Source organism: Biomphalaria glabrata, chromosome 6 (assembly GCF_947242115.1).
Source record: "Biomphalaria glabrata chromosome 6, xgBioGlab47.1, whole genome shotgun sequence".
In the NCBI taxonomy this organism is placed as follows: domain Eukaryota; kingdom Metazoa; phylum Mollusca; class Gastropoda; family Planorbidae; genus Biomphalaria; species Biomphalaria glabrata.
In genome coordinates this window covers 42145949-42168353 of record NC_074716.1, presented here as the reverse complement: position 1 = coordinate 42168353, position 22405 = coordinate 42145949, and the positions used below count along the sequence as shown (strand labels likewise).

The window sequence follows — 22405 nt, the reverse complement described above, 5'->3', positions numbered from 1 at the left end:
CCAAGTCACTGGTTTTTCTGGCTAGCTTGGGCAACCCATTCCATTCTCTAATAGCACTAGGAAATAAGGAGTATTTGTACAAATTTGTCCTAACATATGGAACGAAGAATGTGCCTTTATCTTTGTGTCTTTCTGATTATTTTATTAAATTTTTTTTTTGTAATTGAAGATTATGATTCAGTGTTTTATGTATAATTGCTACTTTACTTTTGAGTCTTCTGTCCTGAAGGCTTTTTAAATTTAGTGATTTTATTAAAGGTGTTACTCTAGTCAAATGTGAATATTTGTATGTAATAAATATCACAGCTCTATTTTGTGTCTGTTCCAGTTTCTTAATGTTTTCTTGAGTTTAGGGGTCCCAAACAGATGATGCATATTCTATTATTGGCCTAACCAAGGTTAAATAACATTTTGGTTTTATGTTCTTTTTTGATTTATAGAAATTTCTTTTAATAAACCCTGGCGACCCTAAGGCAGTTTGCAGCACCCAGTGCTACACTCTGGCAGAACCTGCGATGCTGCTGACCCCAAACTGTATCGGCACTGCCGTTCCTTTGGATACATCAGCTGCGTGGAGAGGGGGGAACTGATGTGTGGGCGACATCTTTCCGACCACAGCTAATGCCCAGGCATTCATCTCACCAAGATGATCCATAGTCGCTTCGCGACTAAAGGAGGCCATATAATGCTTTGTTTGATTTTTGATAGCTTCATCAATATAGGGTTTCCATGACAGTTTTTCTTTTTTTTTAACACTTAGGTATTTTGCATTTTTAGTTTGTGTTACCGATTTACCATGAATAAGATAAGTGGAATTAATTTGCTTTTGTTTTTTTGTTACTCTTAATAACTGACATTTTTGTGGGTGGAAAGACACGCTCCAATTTGATTCCCATTTCTGTAATTCATCTAATTCTCTTTGTAAAATTTCTGGATTATGTGTTGTTTTTATTGGTCTATATATTATGCAATCGTCTGCGAATAATCTGGCTTTTGTTCCTGAACTAATGCAATTTGGTAAATCGTATATGTAAATTAAAAATAGTAGTGGATCTAAGACTTTTCCTTGAGGTACGCCTGAGTTTATTGTTTTTGTGTTGATTTAGAGCCATTTATTATTACAGTTTGTTCTCTCAGTATTAGAAAATCTTTAATCCACTGATGCAATCGACCATCAATGCCAAAATATTTTTTTATGCAAACTGTGGTGGTGAACTTTGTCAAAAGCCTTGGAAAAATATAGTAAGATAGCATCTCTTTGCTCACTGTTATCTAAACCTTTTGAAAAATCACCAATTAGTCCTATTAGTTGTGTTTCACATGATCTATATTTCCGAAAGCTATGTTGGTATGTTGAAAGGACATTATGTCTGTCTAAGTTGTTATATGATGTTGCTACATATTAGAGTAGAGGTTTGACAGTTCAGGTCGATTAGTGGGAGCCACAGGAGGCAGTGAGCATGTTCCCCGCATTGTTTTCCTCAGGTGCCACTTTCTCTTTCTTCAGTTGACAAGGCTGTTGTTGAGACGATGACATGGTCGTTTGATACACAACGAGATAGTGTCCTGCACTGTTTTCACCAACAAAGCCGTTGATCGGGCACCCTGTTTCAGCAGACCCTCCCAACTGACGCCTCTCAAGGAAGTTGCAGACCTAATTACTAATATAATTATAATAAGGCTTGTCTTCGATTTCAAAGATTAATGAGGAATGTAATATTCCCCGTGGATACGTAGCCCAAGCTGTGACCTACATATTTTCCCACAACAAAGCAAGCATAACCATTGTCCGCCGGTGGTCTATTAAAATTTTCTTTTCGCCGTCTGCTTCTGTCCTCGGCAGCGGATTTCCTTTCGATCTCAATTGTTCATCTCGCGGCCTTTGTGAGTGTCCTTCAGCTGTCTTGTTTTGAGGCCGCATGAAAACAGAAGCTCTCTTCTCTGTCAGCTAAGGCTCTAAGATAGTTTTTAAAGCGTTTCAATGGGGCACCTCTGTTGCGTCGACAACTTTTTAACTCACCAAAAAGGCTACTTTTGGCATACATTCGTCCCCCATACTGGACACGTGCCCTGTCCAGCGTAACTGTCCATAACTGATCATAAGAAGTGCCTCTATACATTCCATATCGACGTTAGAAATCACATCGCTGTTTGTAGTTCGGTCTTGTATGTCCATGATGGAGTGCAAGCAACTTTGGTGAAAGCATTCAAGAAGTCTTAGTTGCTTTCTGTATAGTACTCATGTCTCAGAGCCATATAGAAGGGTTAAGAGAACCAGTGCTTGGATTTGTAGGCAGGCGGAATGATTTACTCCATCAAATTCTCGCCTAGAAGAGTCCAAAAGAACTACATGCACTGGCCAGACGGTTATCAACTTCCCTTGTAAGCGAGGCGTCATTTGACACTATATAGCTTATCTTCTAATAGCATAGGGGGTGCAGATTTATTTATTATATAAGCAGTAGTATCACATCAAGAAGTAAATCTGATGCGAACAGTACAAGTGCACTATAACACAGTAGTAGGCCTACTAATCCTGATTATAATATTGACCTAGATCTAGCCTTAACGGTCCAACAAACTAGACATAGGCCTATATATATATATAATTATGAATTGTAATGATGTATATTTGTTTTATTTTCTTTTTCACTAATAAAAAACAAAACAAGATTACAAAGAGAGTTTGTGTTACACAAACTCAGAGGCGGCCCCCGTCGAAGTCGGATCCCTGTCGGATCTGCATATTCGCAAATAATATTCAAGAGGTGATTTAATTTTGATGGTCAAAAGTAATAATGTTTCAAAGATTCATTTGCCGTAAATTTAAATTTAAATTAAATAAAAAAAGTAGATTAGTTTTAGTATATTAAAACATTGCAATATTGATCAAAACGTTTGGAAATGAAAATCTACACTTTTTTTTACACTTAAAGTTTAGAAATTGAAATTCTACATCTTAATCTAGTCTATTTTAGTCCTAACTAGATCTAGAAATTGTAGATCAAGACTCTAAAATAATTTTAATTAGAATATAAATCCAGATCTAGATATACTGTAATAAAAATCTAGATCTAGTTTAAAAAATCTAGATTAGATCTAAATCAAAATATCATTCCTTTTTTAAACGCGAGTCACATAACGAGGCTTAATAAACATTACTATACCGAGTTCTTTTTTCATTTCATTTAAAGAATTCATTCCATATGACGTCAAAGGAAAAAAGAACAATACCTCACACGGCCTAGCTAGACTAAAAATCGTCTTCATCTTTACGAGCCATTTATCGAGTGTTCATAGACATTGGTGCACCGAGTGCGTTCTTTTAGCATTTCATTTAAAGAATTCATTCCATATGACGTCAAAGGAAAAAAAAACACTACGTCACACGGCTTAGTTAGACTAAAATATGTTTTCATCAATACGAGAAATTTTCGAGAGTTAATAGACATTGGTGCACCGAGTGCGTTCTTTTAGCATTACATTTAAAGAGTCATTCATATGACGTCAAAGAAAAAAAAAATTCCATTACCTCACAATAGGCTAGTACCGGTATCATAAAAAAATGTCTTTATTTACACGAGATATTTAACGAGGGTTCATAGACATTGGTGCACTGAGTTCTAATAGAATTTATTTAAAGAGGATCAAAGCCGCATTGTTTTTGCGTTTTGTCTGTCAGTCGGTCTGTCCGTCATCTTGATATAAAAAAAAAACAACTAAAAGTTATTAAAAATTGATTAACCTTTATTTTACATTTCAAAACATCGCAATAATTTTTAGGTATGAACGAAATTGAAAAGTTTATATAATAGATTGTTCCGGATGTTTGTATAAATAGTAAAAGAAAAAGAGAATTTCAGATAAATGTAATACCGTTAATTAAATTTTTTGGATGGTCTCGTATAAAAATTAGATGTACTACAGCCAGGTGGAGAGATTTTCATACCTTACTTTGGTGTTTGGATTCTGTTTCCCTTAAAAATCGGAACATAATATAATATTAAAGATAATTAGATTTTTTAATGTTTTAGGTAGAAAGTTAAATGAACTGTAAGAGAGTAGTGAGTTAAAATATTTTTCATAAAAATCCTTAAAAACATTATTTCGTAAATGAGAATATTATTTGTTTATTAATTAGAAGAGTGAGTTCAAACAATTATTTGGCGTTAGTAGATTTTTTTAAAAATTTTCTGACGACGATTTGTAAGAAACAAATCCGGAACATTCTTTATCGATTACAAAACTTCTATGTTATGTTTCAGCAAGAAAATTAAATGTCTAAAAAGTAATGTTCAGTAATCAATTCTAGTAAAGTACTTTTTTTTAAAGCCCTGAACAACCTATTGTCGATATTTTTAAAATTTGTTTACAGATGAAAATACGGAACAATTTGATATTGATAACCAAATTAAAGTGACGCATTGTCAAATAATATAAGTGTAATATTAGTAAATTATGCGATTTCAAACAATCATTAGGCATTATTCATGTTTTATTAAACAATATCCGGAACATTTTTACACCTAATGAAATATAAGTCAGTATAGAGATTTTGATTTAGCATTAATATGCTATTTACATAAAAAACGGAACAACATATTATTGATAATGTGTTTTTGCAACGTTTAAGCATGGAAATTGAATGTAATATAAATTAGAAGAGCAAACAAACATTTGTTGGGGTTGATTAGTTTTGCACAAAAAAATCCGGAACAATCAATTTTTAGATAATTAAAACTATTCAGATGTTACAGGAGGAAAATAAAAGGGTGAATCAGATTTTCAATTGCTTTTAGAGTTTTAGTATTTTTAATCTATACGTGACGGACAGACCGACCAACAGACAAGACGCACAAAAATAATCTTCTTTTATTCGGATTGGGGCACTAAAAAAAAAAAAAATAAAATCAGATTTTTAAAAAAGTTTAAGGAATTGGTTTAGCACCTGATTATGTTGCGACGTTACGCTACTGCACGAAAATCGCTGCATAAAAAGTCCATTTAAAAAAAATGTGCGTGATATTTACATACAAAGTGCATTATTAGCCTTTATAAACAAACAGAAATGTTTTCTTTTTAATTTTAGCAGCTAGTTGACCAGAAAAAACATCTTTAACTATTATTTATATTTGTTGTAAACATTTCCTGTACATTTTTAAAATATATTTGACTTAGTGATACTGAAAATACACAAAGATAGTCCATCTTTGTTAGCATATTGTAACATTGCCTCCCTTACATTTACGTAATTGTTTTAGAATTGGTGTATTTTTAAGAAAAAATCGCTTGCATAATTAATTTTATAAATTAAACGGTTTGCTTTTAGACAATCAAAAGTAGCCGTTGCACCTAAACTTTTCAAGCAGCATTTAATGATGAAATAATATTTTTCATATCTCTTCTAGTTTTCGAGATCTGTGACAGACGGACAGACGGACAGACGGACATTTTGCACACACCTAATAGCGGCTTTTTCTCCTTACGGGGGCCGCTAAAAATAGTTGTTAAAAAATTATCTTACTTATTCTTTTCAATAATACAAATGATATATGTCAGGTGGGTTTAGTCGCTTAAGTAGGGTATAATATGATGGTCCCGTATCCCCAGCCTGAACACAAGAACCTAAAGGTAATGGCAGGTAAAATACGAACATCGAATAACAGTTATTCAACTGAACAGTTAGTGAATAACAACAGTTGTCAACATGCACAATATTTAATAATAATTAATTATAAGTTATCAAAATATTTACATATACATCACTATCATTGAAGGCATCATTGAATTAAGAATTAGTATAATATCACGCCAATAAGTTTCCATAACACACCTTCACGCTCACACTCCATCTCGGCGCCCAACGTAACCTCAACTCCCTACACCTCAACACCAAGAGTTACTGCAAAACTCCAAGGGCGGAAAGGCGACACACTTTCCCATAGCCAAAAGCCTAACACCCCTTACAAGGGGGAAACAAACAACCAGCTACCTAGCTCACAAAAGAAGCTCTCTCTCTCTCTCTCTCTCTTGCGGGAACTAAGGATGACGTAAACACACACACACACACAATATTCTAGACAACAAAACGCACTTAAAAGAAACTACTTCCTATACGCTAAAACACCAATATTAAATGCAAAGAAAAACTTCACGCGCGCACGTCAATATATAAGTATTTTTTCAGACTTCAGACTTCTGTGGCTCATAGTTAACGAGAGTGCTATATGGATAGGAAAACGACCAACTTTTTCCCAGTTAATGTTAGTTTCCAGTAGAGTTGGGTGGACACGGAGCGCCTTAAAAATCCCGATATTAAAGATATCAGTCTTCACAAGGATTTCAACTTAAAACCTCTTGGCTAAAAGCCTAGCGCTTTTCCAGTCAACCACTAAAACCCGTAATAAAAATATTCATAAACAAGATTACAATGCGGCCCCCGTCGGAGTCGAATCCCTGTCGGATCTGCCTATTCGCAAGGACTATTCAAGACGTGATTTAATTTTGAAGGTCAAAAGTAATAATGTTTCAAAGATTCATTTTCCGTTGTAAAAAATGTTGTTTTTGTTTGTTTTTTTGTTTTAAATGTTGGTGTTACTTCTAAGTTTAAAATAATTAACTTCTCGCTGGAAGATGGAGGAAGGCAACGAGCAGGGTATGAACCCTGCCTGGTCGTGCAGATTGCGCGCTGGACTGTCGTTAGGATTTATCGATGGTACCTGGTTCAAACCCTGCATGCTCCCATCCCCGTCGTCCTACTGGAGGTTTCGACTAGGAAGTAAACTATCTTCAACTCTGAAGGAATATATGAAACATGTAAAACAAACAAGAAAACAACCTGCTAACAGCACGACCAGGCATTGCTCTTAACTAAATAATAAACTAATAGCCTATTATTGATAAAGAGATATATTACACATTACGGCATGGCATCTATCGGATATGTACAATATGTCAGATGATTTTAGACAATCTTTCGGTATTGATTTGTAATTAAAAAAAAGAAAAGAAAAGAACAGATATCGTGCTTGTACTTTGATGTCTCAGCACAGTTTGGCCTATCAACAGAGATATCGTGCTTGTACTTTGATGTCTCAGCACAGTTTGGCCTATCAACAGAGATATCGTGCTTGTACTTTGATGTCTCAGCACAGTTAGGCCTATCAACAGAGATATCGGGATTTTCATTTAAATGGAACTAGAATGAGGATGTAGATCTACCTAAATTAAACTTCTGATTTAGCTCTCTTAAGATCTTTATCTACTAGATCTAGATCTAAAATATACATTTGGAATAATCTAGCTGCAATTTAGATAAGATTTATGCAAAAAAAAATCCTAGATAATCTATCTATAGACTAAATGCAAAATTAAATTTAAAAATAGTAGATTAGTTTTTGTATATTATAACATTGCAATATTGATCAAGACGTTTGGAAATCAAATCTATACTTTAATTCTAGAAATTGAAATTCTAGTCTATATCAGTCTAAACTATGAAAAAATAGCCGGTACTTTTAAGATTCAACATATTCCTATGTTCATATTGTTTTGATTTTTTGAGACACAACATTTATTAGATTGAGTAGGTTCAGTGGGCTCATAAATTCTGTAGAATAAACATTATTAGTAAGAGTTAATTTACTACCACCCCCCCCCCTAAAAAAATTCGATTTATTAGCTTTTATGTATTTGTATTGCATCTTTAATATATCGAAGCTGTTATTAATTATAGACATCTGTTACATATTACAGTACTTGTGCTTGTTGATTGTGTCAATCATACGAGTCCCAGGTCTTTATATGCTATGAGTTGTAGACCAGTCTGATCTTACACGAGCCTGATATAGTCTGGGATCTTCTAACGTTTTCTAAAGCTAGTAATCCTGTGTTAAGGTAAGCTTTTAATGTACAATCAATCATGTATGTTTGTTTGTTTGTAAAATGTTTTCCATGTTTCGGATGTTCCTTCAGAGTGGAAGAAAATTTTCTTCCTAGTCCTAACCTCCCGGTGGACGACGGGGGATGAGCGGGCAGGGTTTGAACCCGGGACTATCGATAAGTCCGAACGACAGTCCAGCGCGCAAACCGCACGACCAGGCAGCCATCCTATGTATGTAAGTCTTTAGCTCAGCTTCATCTTTAATATTTTAAGTAAAATAATCTTTGTGCTGTGTTTATTATTTAACACAACAGTTTTAAATAGATATGATTATGCCAGACAAGAAATAATTTTAAAAAAAATGTAGGGAAAAAAAAACAGAAAATTTTTGTAAATATGATAACTGAGATAACTAAACAGCGCTTTTTAGTGGAAAAGGTCAGATTTGTAATTATCCTATCTTTAATTCGTCTAGCTAATTTAACGTCGTTTCTTGTTCTATGGGATGCAGTGTCGAGAGGCTGAGTAACTAGGCTTAACTCTGCGACCAGTTCACAAATGAGATTGGATACTAGCGCTATGAACATGGTATAAGCATGAAAGTAACGCTACATAAAAACTACATTTTTTTTGTATATTCATATTGTTCAGAGGTCTGTTTAGCCTCAACTTCTACGCGACTAGCTATAGAGTCACTACAATTTTATTTACATATTTCTTCTGTTAAATAGATATATGTTGGTATCTATCTATCTATCTATCTATCTATCTATCTATCTATCTATCTATCTATCTATCTATCTATCTATCTATCTATCTATCTATCTATCTTTTTTTTTTTTCATTTGTAAATCATATTTTTTTCCAAACCTTTTGCCCATATTTTGTGGTCTGTATATGTTTATTCCTGATACAACTTCATGTTTTTTTTTTAAATGATTTCTTAAATAAAAATCTTTGTATTAAATATATTTAAATACATTCAATTTTTATTTTACCTCTAGATGCGCTCTCTGATTCTTATTGTCCTTGTTGCTGCAATAGGATTTGCTGCCGCTGAATGCACTGGTTAGTGTTTGTCATGATTTATTAATAGATATTAAATTGTCTTGGTAGTAAAGTGTAGTTTTAATTGCAATATGTGCGTGTGGGAGTTAAATTTGTTATGTTTTTTTCTTGTTTGATAATTATATCAGACCCGAAGCTCAGCCTAACACACAGAATACATACTCAGTGGTACATGAATTAATAAACGATGTCTCAACATCATTGGCCTCCTTCAGACGTAAGACGACTATGGTTCATCTCGAACACTTTTTCATATGGCTGTGGAGCCCTATTTTGGAGAGACACTCCCGTCCACACATAGTGCAGGTCAAGGTAGCTTTCTCTTTGGTGGTAGAGGAGCCGGCCATTTTCCGTGTGACATTCTTTTCTTCAAGAGCCGAGGCCCATGATTTCTCTCTGTCCATGTCTTTCATGGTCACTGTCTCTCTCCAATTAGTGCGGTCTATGTCTTCCCAATGGTCAGTATCAATGTGCACTGATTTTAAATCCCTTTTTATCACATCGACGTTACTGAGGTGGGGGCGAACAGTTTTTCTTGAGCCAAACGCAAGTTGCCGGTGCATAATGATTTTCGAGATGCGATTGTCTTCCATCCGAGCCAGCGCAGGCGGCGTTGCCTGAGGACGTAAAGATGCTGTGTAGGCCTCTTCTCGCGATGATCTCAGTATTACACACTCTTTCTTTCCATGTTACTTTCAAGATCCTTCGAAAACAGCGCAAGTGGAATAAGTTTAGTTTTCTCTCTTGATTTTTGTAGGTTGTCCACAACTCACTGCCGTACAGTAGCGTACTAAGAACGCATGCCTTGTAGACCTCCATTTTGGTCGCTGTGGTGAGCTTCTGGTTTTTCCAAAGTCTTTGCCCGAGTCTAGCGAAGATTGATGACATTGGTGACAGGTCACCTTGAATAGTAGACCCAAAGTAGCAGAATTGGTTTACGGCATCTAGCTTAATATCGTCTATGAGGATGGATGGTGGTGCTGTAGCAAGTCCCTAAACATAGTTAACATTTTACTAATGGTGAGGCTAAACTCTTTGCAAACCTTAGAGAAGCAGGACATTAGTGACTGAAGCTCCTGTTGTGAGTGTGCCACTACCGCTGCGTCGTCCGCAAAGATCGTATCTCTTATGAGGATGGTTCTGGTTTTAGTTTTGGCCCTGAGTCTAGCAATTTTTAGACGTTTGCCATCAAATCTGAAATGCAGATATATGCATTCGATGGATTTGTCAAACGCGTGGTGGATTAGCATTGAAAAGAGTATTCCAAAGAGGGTTGGGGCCAGGACACATAACTCCGGTGTTTTTTTGGTGCAGGCGACGTTGAACTGCACAGTACCCATTATATTTTGGTGGAAAGAGACAATAATGTTTAGCAGTTTGGGTGGACAGCCCATGGGCGTAGCCAGGGGGGGGGGGTTCTTGGGGTTCAAACCCCCCCGAAATGAAATCCCCCCCTTGGGGGGGGGGGGAGTTGGAATTTAGTCACTGATTTTTTGCTTTGATTTTGTTTATTTTAGGTGAGATTTTAATACTAAACCATCATTTGCCCTAGCACAACCAAAGTAAAACCCCCTACCATGTGGGTTCGAGTTTAAAAACCCCTACCAGGGGGGTTCGAGTTTAAAAACCCCTACCAGGGGAGTTCGAGTTTAAAACGCCTACCAGAGCGGTTCGAGTTTAAAACCCCCTACTAGGGGTTTTGAGTTTAAAACCCCCTACCAGGGGTTTTGAGTTTTAAACCCCCTACCTGGAGTTTTTGCAGTTAACTCCCACTCTTCTATAAAACAAAACAAAAAAAAATGCAAACGAAAATCCCCTAATTCCAAGAGCACAGTTAAGGAAGATTTTGATTTTAAAACCCCGTCTAAAAATTACGATAAACCCCCTCTTTAATATAAAAAAAAAGCTAATTACGCACTCAAAATGTTATGAGCGTAGCTAAATGGGTTTTGACTCAGTTTTGAAGGTAAAAAATACCTCTTTTTAATAATAAAAAAAAGCAAATTATACACTAAAGTCCAGTGGAGTTTGAAGCTAAAAAGTACATCTTCAATATAAATAAAAGAAAATTACTCACTCTAAAATCTATGAACGTAGTCAAAGGGGTTTTGAGTTTAAATCCCCCGCAATCTTTAGTGTAAGAAAAAAAGCAAATTACGCACTCAAAATGCTATGAGCGTTGCCGAAAGGGGTTTTGAGTTTAAACCCCCATTCAGAGGGGTTTGGTGCTAAAAATACATCTTCAATATAAAAAAAAGCTAATTACACACAAAATTATTTGAGCGTAGCCAAGCCAATCGGGGGTTTTGAGTTTCTTCTACAGATGGCTTTTTTTTTAAAGTTTAAAACCCCTCCAGATGGTTTTGAGTCTAAGATCCCCCTACAGAGCATTTTGAGGTGGAAAACCCCCAACAGAAGATTTTGAGGATAAAACTTCTCTTTTCGATATAAAATCTAAAGCAAACTACAGTCACTTAATTCCAAGAGCGTATTCAAGAGAGGTTACACATTTTTACCAGTGGCAGGGCTCCATTAATAAACTGCAGTGAATAGTCATCTACCGAAATCGAAAAACACTAAATATAGCTCAACAAAGATGGCTAAGACAGATTTCAGGAGTCAGTTATAGAGATCGGATCTAAATCAAGGAAATCCTATGCCGAACTGGGAGTCGACCCCTTAGTAAGATTGTGAGAGAACGACGCATGAGGTTTGCGGGACATGTTCTCCGACAAAATGAATTAAATGAATGAAAAGAAGAGTTGCTATGATATCCTAGTACAACTTGACGCCACTCATTCATGGAGGTCCTCATGGTAGGTGGGAAGAGGCTTCAGACATTACTAGTGACAGATTTTTATGGAAACAGCTAGACGTCAAATGCTCCGAACGGCGTGGGAGGGTCTAAGTCAGTAAGAATAGCACATTAGGTTTTTGAAATAGAACTTTTTAATAGCAGGAAAATGCACTGTAGATACCTCAGAATATGCATTTTGTTGGTTTTCAATATCAGAAATAGTGCTTGGCGGCGCGCTGGGAGCTCCTGGCGCTCCCCCAAACCCTCTTGCTAGTAATGGCGGGGAGTCCACAATTTTATGAAAACAGCTTGATGGGAAATGCGCCGAACGACGAGGGAGTGTCTAAGTCAGTAAGAATAGCACATTAGGTTTTTGAAATAGAACTTTTTAATAGCAGGAAAATGCACTGTAGATACCTCAGAATATGCATTTTGTTGGTTTTCAATATCAGAAATAGTGCTTGGCGGCGGGGCTTCGCCCCGCGCTGGGGAGCTCCTAGCGCAACCCCAGACCCCTTGCTAGTAATGTCGGGAAATCTACAATTTTTTCACTAACTCATGGAAGAACCTATTCTAGGGCACAATAAACGTCTTCCGAAAGAATGAAGGGTCAGAATGTAATAAAGATTATGTACACACACACACACACATAAATACATATAATTTTTTTCCCGAAGGGGGGGGGGGTCGGGGGGGGGGGAATTGACCCCCCCCCAAACCCCCCCCCCCCCCGAAAAAAAATCCTGGCTACGCCCATGGGACAGCCTATTATCTGTAAGATGTCTATGGGGATTTAAATTAAATGATGCATTTAATAAAATGATATTTATACATTGCTATGAAAAAATAATAATGTGAATGATAGGTATTTATAAATACATATAAAGACAATAAATCATGTCTCAGTCCAAGTAAATACTTAAATAATAGTATTTAAACAACATTTTAAAACAAAATTACACCTTATGATATGTTGCTTGATAACATTGACGCTAACAACATTTGAGTTTCCCAACCCAAAACAAAGATTCATCTCTGTAACATCACTTCTTGAGAGTAGCAGAGAAGAACCTTCTGACCGAAAAATAATGACAAAGATGATAACAACAATATTCAGGGTAAAACCAGAACCCACAGTATCATTATGCAACTTCAACACTGCAACTCTTTAGAAATAAATCACATAAATTCTAAAGACTGATCCATAACTACAAATAAGAAGGAATCCATATTAGAAAATATCTTTACAATATATACATATAAATCTCTTCGTCGTCCGACCATGCGGGACATGCACGTCGACGCTCAAGCTCATGGAAAACACTTTTATTTCTGCATTTCGGACTAGAGTTACCCCATGTAACTTTCGCGGGGAAAAAATGAGAACTAAAAGGGGGGGGGGAGAACAAGTCTCCATGGGGACACCACGTACGTCGTTTCTATAATTCTTAGTATTTGCCCTTTGTTTTCTAACCATAACCACCGCTTCACATATATTTCGTGAAGTAAACAAGTCATTCAATGTAGTCGAAATGACTGCATTTCTATCAGTCGCATATTTTTGAAACAAAATGTCATTGACTAAACTGTTGCTCTCAATTTTCGCAAGATCGCTGTAAGCTTTGTTTGCAAACATTGGGATGACTATGGCGACGACCGGTCCGTTGTTCTTACTCATTGAAGCAAAGTCATACACTCCGCTCAACAACACGCTGCCTACATGACTACTTCCGGCGTTTATGGTGGCGAGGCTGAAATTGTGGCGATATCTCAAATACTTGCTGCTACTATCACTATTCACTTTCCAGAACGTCCGCATGACCCTCCACGAGTTTACAGTCCGTTCCTTCTTTCATTCACTCACAGTCGTATGCCCAAACCCACCCCATTTGGACAACTGTTTATTTCAGGAATTGTTCACCCATCACAAAATAGCGGCATAAGCTACGCTGCGAGTTGACTAGCATGAAAGAAAATTCACCATAAACAGGCGTCAAAGAGTCCTACTAAGAAGAGATCTAAGGCAATCCAGAAAAGTAAAGCAAAGGAAAAGTATAAGAACAAAAAACTTGTCTATAAATTACCAAAAAGCACCAAATATCAAATGACGACAAAATAAGAAGAGAAAAATGAAGATTAAAAACTGAGTTTATTATATCACACTAACTCAGAGACGGCCCCCATCAAATTCGCCATGGACGAGAAATATATTAAGGCCATAGTCTTGTTTTGATCGTTTAAAGAAATTGTAAAAATTTGGCGTTATTATCCATATAAAGACTCTTCTAACTCTTCTGGAATAAGTAGAGTAGCGTTAAGTGATCACCTAAGAAACATTGTCGCACCTAGTGCGGTAACTCAGGGTGTCATCCCTCCCCATCAACTTTCACTTTCTTGAAATATGTTACAATAAACACTATTGATAGCTAGTATTTTTTGTTGAACCAATGAACTGATTACCTTTTATGAACAGGTTTCCTTTGTTATACTTGAAGACAGAAATGGTATAACGTTGTGCTGTGTCATTTACACTTAAATTACCATCTAGATGTGTCTAGGCATATTTGAGCATATGTCTAGAGATTTTATCCTTACCTTTTCATGTGTTTCAACTTTTACCAAGTTTTATAATTTTTCAAACTAGGTTGTCACCCTAAAAATGGTGTCGACCGGTTGTCACCCTAAAAATGGTGTCGACCATAGTGACGCCACTGCTTCAAAATATATCTCGAAAATTTAATATTATCTTTTTCAATGTGTCTGATTTTGCCAAGTTATAAATTTACCAACTTGGTTGTCACCCCCAAAATGGTTTCGGCATGTGCAGACCGCACCCCTCGCACCTACTCTCCTAATGACGCCACTGCTTCAAAAAAAAAATCTCGTGTTATTATGTTTTTCAATGTGTCTGCTTTTGCCAAGTTATAATTTTGCCAACTTGGATGTCACCCCCAAAATGGTTTCGGCCTGTGCGGACCGCACTCCTGAAACCCATACTCCCCAATGACGCCACTGCTTCAGGATACCTGCTTCTTCCCAACAATTTCTATTAATATATTGGTGTAGACGTAGTTGGAAATTTTAAAAACTGAGCTCGCACATCTCAACAGGTTTCCCATACGAACAGCATAGGCCTAATTACACTATTATTCACTAGTAGTTCTACTAATCCTGATAGGCCTAATTACACTATTATTCACTAGTAGTTCTACTAATCCTGATAGGCCTAATTACACTATTATTCACTAGTAGTTCTACTAATCCTGATAGGCCTAATTACACTATTATTCACTAGTAGTTCTACTAATCCTGATAGGCCTAATTACACTATTATTCACTAGTAGTTCTACTAATCCTGATAGGCCTAATTACACTATTATTCACTAGTAGTTCTACTAATCCTGATAGGCCTAATTACACTATTATTCACTAGTAGTTATACTAATTCTGATAGGCCTAATTACACTATTATTCACTAGTAGTTATACTAATCCTGATAGGCCTAATTACACTATTATTCACTAGTAGTTATACTAATCCTGATAATAATTGCTCTATTTACTTAATAGGTCTAGACTAGATCTAGAATATTGAATATGTCTAGAATCTAGATCTAGACATGATCTAAATTTCTAGACTAGTTCTAGAAATAGTCTAGATCTAAATCTTTATCTAGGCTAATTCTCTAGACCTAGTTCTTGATCTACATATAGACTGGCACAAAGACTTAGACTAAATAGACTAATTAAAAAAGCATCGCATATCACTCGAATACAGTTATCATCTCTTGAAGAGCTGTTTCATGAGAGATGCCTTTCCAAAACACTCTGGATTCTTAAGGACAACCTGCACCCATTAAACCACTGTTACATAAGATCTGAACGAAGTGGTCGTCTCCTTTCCATTAGGACTAGTACAGAAAGATTTAAAAACTCCTTTATCCCACTTTATGTCAGAGTGTTATAAGATCAGCTGTCGTCCTCGAGAAGTACATAGATATAGAAGTCAAATTCACAAAGCGCAGGTTGTGAATGTGTATGTGTTTTGTGTGTGAATGTTGTTCGAATTTTTCATCTATACTGTTATTGTACAGTAGTTACTCTGATTTTGTTAATTGTAGTCAAACTGAATTTCTATTTGTAAGGATCAATAAAATTATCGTATCTTGTCTTATCTTAAATAGAAATAAAATCTATAGAACTACATTCTAGAACTAGAATTCAGACTAAAGCTAGAATTATGATTTAGGCTAAAACTAGATTTCTAAACTAGTTCTAGATCTAGTTTAGATCTCGATTCAGACTTGGATTTAGTTATGACTCTTGATCTGGATCTAGATTTAGATCTCAATTTAGAATCTAGACTAGGTCTAATTTTAGACTTGGTGTAGATTTAGGCTAAATAGACTCCGTATCAAGATCCAGAACTAAATCTATAGCCTATAATCTAGACTAGAATTTAGACTAGATCTAGAAATCAAGAAATGGAATGTTAATCCATGGTTAATCTATTAGAGCTAGAATGCTAGATCAAGGTCAATATTATGATCAGGATTAGAAGGCCAACTACTGGGTTATAGTGCACTTGTGCTGTTCGCATCAGATTCACTTGTTGATGTGATACTACTGCTTACATAATAAATAAATCTGCACCCGTAAGCTATTAGAAGATTAACTATTTCCTTAATGGATTATAAATGTTAATCTAGATCTACGCCTGGACTAATGACGATATGCGAAAACCTCGCTGTATACAAGTGGTTAGTTGTTTTTTTTTAAGTTACAATTGAAACGAAGTTCCTATTAAAATTCTTTTTATAAACAATATTTGAATCAGTATTCTATTACATGTGTTAGTTAATAAATGGAAAATCTATTTTATAATGATACATTGATAATTTTCTAATGTGAACTTAGATGCAAATTTTTTGTACCAATGCGCGAATCTGTGTATGAAGCTTAAATTATTAATAAAGAAGCCTGTGATCTTTTTAGTAAGACTTACTTCTCCTGAAGTTTTTTATTAAAAAGTGGTGTAATTGTTTGAAAAATCTGCTTGCATATAGAATTTTAAAAATTACACGGTTCACTTTCGGAAAAGAAAAAAGTAGCCGTGGCATCAGAACTTTGAATGATCTAAAATATCATGATGTCCGATTTTCATTTTCTCATCTAGTTTCTGAGATCTAAACGTGACGCCACACAAAACTAATAGCGTTTTTTCCACTTTCGGGGGCCGCTAAAAAACTGCACAGAATAAAAAACACAAATGACGTTATCGCCTATAAAAGAAAGCGGCGCTATTTGATTGTGTACATCTTTACAAATATATTGCGGCAGTGTTTAAGTTTCTTATCTTATCTTATCTTATATAATACAGACGTTAATTCAAAAAAGAAGATGATTACGTCATACGCGTCATGCATTTAGTCATGCATATTAACCAATGACTTAAATTCTGCCAAGTCACTGGTTTTCCTGGCTAGCTCAGGCAACCCATTCCATGCTCTAATAGCTATAGGGAAGAAGGAGCATTTGTACAAATTTGTCCTAGCATATGGGACGAGGAATGTGCCTTTATCTTTGTGTCTTTCAGAGTATTTTATTAAATTTTGTTTTTGTATTTGAAGATTATGGTTCAGCGTTTTATGTATAATTGCTACTTTACTTTTGAGTGTTCTGTCTTGAAGGCTTTCTAAATTTAGTGATTTTACTACAGGTGTTACTCTAGTCAAATGTGAATATTCGTTTGTTATGAATCTCACTTCTCTATTTTGTGTCTGTTCTAGTTTCTTAATGTTTTCTTGAGTTGAGGGGTCCCAAACAGAGGATGCATATTCTATTAACCAAGGTTAAATAACATTTTAGTTTTATGTTCTTATTTGATTTATAGATATTTCTTTTAATAAACCCTAATGCTTTGTTTGATTTTTTGATAGTTTCATCAATATGGGGATTCCATGACAGTTTTTCATTTATTATAACATCTATATATTTTGCGTTTTTAGTCTGTGTTACTGGTTTGCCATAAACAAGATAAGGGGAATTAATTTGTTTTAGTTTTTTTGTTACTCTTAACAACGAACATTTTTCTGGGTGGAAAGACATGCTCCAATTTGATTCCCATTTCTGTAATTCATCTAATTCTCTTTGTAAAATATCTGTGTCTTGTGTTGTTTTTATTGTTCTATATATTATGCAATCGTCTGCAAAAAATCTGACTTTTGTTCCTGAAGTAATGCAATTTGGTAAATCGTTTATGTACATTAAAAATAGTAGTGGACCTAAGACTTTTCCTTGAGGTACACCTGAGTTTACTGTTATCGGTGTTGATTAAGGGTCTTTTATTATTATAATTTGTTCTCTCCCTATTATACAATCTTTAATCTTTAATCCACTGATGAAATGGACCATTAATGCCGAAATATTTTATTTCTTTAAAGCAAACTTTGGTGGTGAACTTTGTCAAAAGCCTTTTAAAATCTACTAAGATAGCATCTATTGGTTCACTATTATCTGAATCTAAATCTAAATCTAGATCTAAATAATACTGTAATACATTTACTATACTCCATACTTAATCTACTAGACTAGAGATCTATCTATAGATCTATCTATAATCTAGTTTATCTAGATGTATACAATATTCATTATAATACTTCTACTTATAATGACTTATTTAATAAGTTAGTACTTAGACTAAGATCTATTATAGTTTATTAATATATTTTTTTCAATGTCTAGACCTAATAATAAAATTGAGAATGATGTGTAATGACTGATTTTTTTATAGTAATAGGCCTACTAGATCTAGGTCTAGACCAGGGGTCGGCAACCTTTTGAGTCGAAAGAGCCAAAAATTTTAAAGTATTAACGAGCCACACATTTTTTTCTTGCAACAATAAATAGTACTTGCACAATTTGTGCCTCGTCGTTTATCTATTTCTACTTGTGTTTAAGAGTATATTGACACTTTTCAACTCTGTAAATTTTCCACTCCAAAAAGCTTTACTTTTTAAATCGACCAATTGCATTTCTAGAGATCCAGTATCAATTCCAAAGGATCAATGTGGATTTCGTAAATTTGTGTTGAGAGGATTTACTAGGAATGCTAGAAGGTTTTGTTGGTTTTGTACTGCTCCAATCTGTCATCTTTGAATTTATAACTGTGCTTTAAGTAATCCGTGTCAAAAGTAGCATCTGATTTTATCGCGAAACTGCTTTAGACATGAACATGAAGTAACTTACCACTCGGAATAACTTCTGCAAAAAGAATTTATTTTTCTTCAAAACAAACCAATTCTTCTACCAAAACATATGATGGGTTTCCTTTTCCTTTGCAGTTTTAGATTCAGCTCATTTAATTTCTCTATTATATCAATCGTAAAATAAAATGTTTGCATATGTTTGTCGTTTTCTAATATAGGGAGATTAATGCCTTTATCATTTAGAAATATATTTCATTCAACCACAAAGCAAAACGTTTTAACCTGTAGAAAGCTATGGCATTTATTGGGAGCTCGGAATACTGAGTCTCAATTTCGTTTAAGAATTCTTTATACTGACGGTGGTAGAGTGCTTTTGACAAGATGCTGTTAACAATTCTGATTACAAAATTCATTACCTCAACAATTTCAGTCCGAATCGCTTTGGGCACAAAGTGCTTCTTGGTGTATTATTCAGTGAAAAGTAAAAATTTAATTTTATTTTGCTTCGAAAAATCGATGTTGCTCTTTTATTTTTTCCTGTCATATTTCTGGCTCCATCGGTAGCTATTGAAACGATTTTATTTAAATCGTTCTTAATGTTTTTAAGGTATTTCTGCACGACATGCACTATATCTTTCCCTCTAGTTTGTCCCGAGAGAGGTAGCAATCCTTGAAGTTCTTCTTTTGGACCTGACAAAAAGGTCAACTTGTGCCGTGTCTTTATGTCGCAAGACTAGCAAGTGATAGGACAAAAGAAAGTTGAATATCTTCCACCTGAAAACTTTACATTTAAAGATATTTTAAATATTCTATCTTCAACTGTTTTAGCAGAGAATGGTAAATCTTTTAATTTTTTTTCAAGATTTCTGGTTTGTTTTTGAAATCACGAAACAGTTCTTCAGATGCACGTAGGAAGCAATCTTTGACATACTCAACATCTGTAAATGGTTTGCCTTTTTGTGCAATTTCTAGTGGTACCACAAAGCTTGCCAGATTAGCTTCACTTACAGATTGCTTCTAAGTTTGAGAAGATAATCGCTTCTTACTCATTTACTTGAAACAAACTTTACGTCACAGCCAAAGAACATGGTGAAGACGCCAATTCGTCTTGCCTTGAAAACGAATTGAAACCTACATATAAACCTCCAACAATGGCGTCATTCGAAAGCTTCTGATGGACTGACAAGTGACGACGCGAGGGGCGTTTGCTAGATAGAATCGGTGCCTAATCCTCGTTAAACGAATCAGAACTATTTAAAAAAAGAGTTCGATAAAATAAATAATACTTGTGTTTGAACCATAGAGCCGCAGCTTGTCTTCCAAAGAGCCGCATGTGGCTCGCGAGCCGCAGGTTGCTGACCCCGGGTCTAGACTCTACTTAAATCTAATCTAAAATAATGACTGTCTAAAACTAGATGATTGAGACTTTCACATAGAGGTGTTGTTAATAATACGGCATGTCGGCTGAAAGTATATAAAGTGCTTTTTTTTTGTAAAAAAAAAAATAAAAAAAAATAGGTACTCAGTGATAGATTGCCTGACTTTCAACTACTAATAAATTAACAATTAACGTTGAAATTCAAGAAAAGTAATAATTTTTCCCGACATTGAAAAAGGTGCTGGTAACCCTTACCGGTGCGTACCGTCACAACAATATATGTATATCTCAATCTTCTTTCATTTAATTTTTTGGGCGGTTTAATGCTACTTAATACTTTGATACCAGATCGATTTATATAGGGCCTAAGTATACAGGATCTCGAGCATTGGATACATTTATTTTTTAAATACAAAGTTTTATAAAAGAGGCAATTTATTAGTTGTTTGAAGTTTGTAACTTCTTAAATTCAGGCTAAAGATATCAAAGCCTACATTTTTACACTCATTTCTAAACAATTAGAAGAGATGGACTGACACATAGTGTACCTTGTGTACATTTGCAAAAACACAAACTCTCTTTGTTATCTTATCTGTGAGACTTTTAAAACTATTAAAATTAAAAAACAAACTTAGTGATTATTTTTACTGTATAATTTTATTTATTATTCCTTTTTAGAATAAGGATATAAACAAAAATTTGCCATATGACTTTGTCTAACAGAAACAAATGAAACTTACGTCTATTTATACAGTTATTTTTAGTTACATAGTAATATAAAATATATTGAACTAACACGTACAATCATCATAATGCAGCCATGCGATTTTTTGTTTATGAACATAGCATTATTTAGGACCAATATTTTACAAAGGCTACTTGGAGAAATCAGGTATATCCATTAGGAGAAAAACGACCCCTTTAACTCAAGAAAAATTTAAGAAACTAGAACAGAGACAAAATAGACAGTGACATTCATAACATAGTTCAGGTCTTTTCTTTTTATAGCCTCTATCGTGTTAAATCCCAACTACCCGTACTTTTGTGCATAATTTTTTTCACTATCAGGCATACTTAAAATTATAGCATAATAATGTCAGTTTAATTTAAAAAGAGAACTGAAAAATGCAAAGATATATAAGGAAATAAGCGACTTCCGGCCCAATACTTTTTAATCAAAGAAACGAAAGTCCAGCATAGCCCATTCAGATGTTTAAAATCATTTCGATTGTTAAAACCATTTTATTTATTTTTACGTCATTGCTAACCTAAAACTTTTGTTATTTGTCTGTTATTATGAGTATTTTTTTTTAAATCTTACATTCATTTGCTATTAAGTTAAAAATAAACGTACGATTTTTATTTCAGTGTCCTCTTACGTTGGTGTGGGTATTCCAGAGTGTTTAGAAACATATTTTAAGGGTATAGAAAAGTTTTTCAAGCTACTGGAAGATCTTATACTACATGCCAAAGAGGTATTTGGTGCTGACATTGTCATACAAATCATTAAGAAGATTTGGGAAAATGTGTTTGCCGAATTAGGCATAGCTGGAGGTGATGTTGACGGTCTGACTGGTACATTTACTAAAATACTTCCATTGGATGTGACAGCCGAGCTGACTGATACAGCCACGAACATACAAGGAAGCTTGTTTAGATTTAGATAATCGACTGCAATTATACAACTTTCAGATGTCGATGTCCAACGTTTTCGGCTAACTGTACACTTAATATCACAGGGCAAAAACAAAACAACAACAAAAAACCCAACAATTATTTATCTGAGATATAGCTAAATATAACTGAATAGATACTTTTGGAATAAAGCAATACACCTGTAATGAAGACTTGCATTCATTTGTTAATAAAGTTATTTAAATGATGTCTTACTATCAATCTATCTATGTATCTATCTAACCGTCTGCCTATCTATCTATCTATCTATCTATCTATCTATCTATCTATCTATCTATCTATCTATCTATCTATCTATCTATCTATCTATCTATCTATCTATCTATCTATCTATCTATCTATCTATCTATATATATATATATATATATATATATATAT

The 22405-nt window shown here is 34.7% G+C and overlaps 1 protein-coding gene across 1 annotated transcript; it reads left to right on the top strand.

The window, feature by feature from the left end:
- Positions 1 to 7760: 7760 nt before the first annotated feature.
- Positions 7761 to 22173, top strand: LOC106073837 (uncharacterized). Its single transcript, XM_013234491.2, has 3 exons — positions 7761 to 7896; positions 8887 to 8950; positions 21701 to 22173. Exons 2-3 carry the CDS (start codon positions 8887 to 8889, stop codon positions 21997 to 21999), a joined length of 363 nt encoding a protein of 120 aa, XP_013089945.2. The 5' UTR covers positions 7761 to 7896; the 3' UTR covers positions 22000 to 22173.
- Positions 22174 to 22405: the final 232 nt, after the last annotated feature.

Bases quoted from the DNA above. Each gene is read 5' to 3' on its own strand.
- LOC106073837 (XM_013234491.2), top strand. From the start codon at position 8,887: ATGCGCTCTCTGATTCTTATTGTCCTTGTTGCTGCAATAGGATTTGCT. The intron at 8,951-21,700 runs GTTAGTGTTTGT...TTTTTATTTCAG, and splicing joins TGCTGCCGCTGAATGCACTG to TGTCCTCTTACGTTGGTGTG.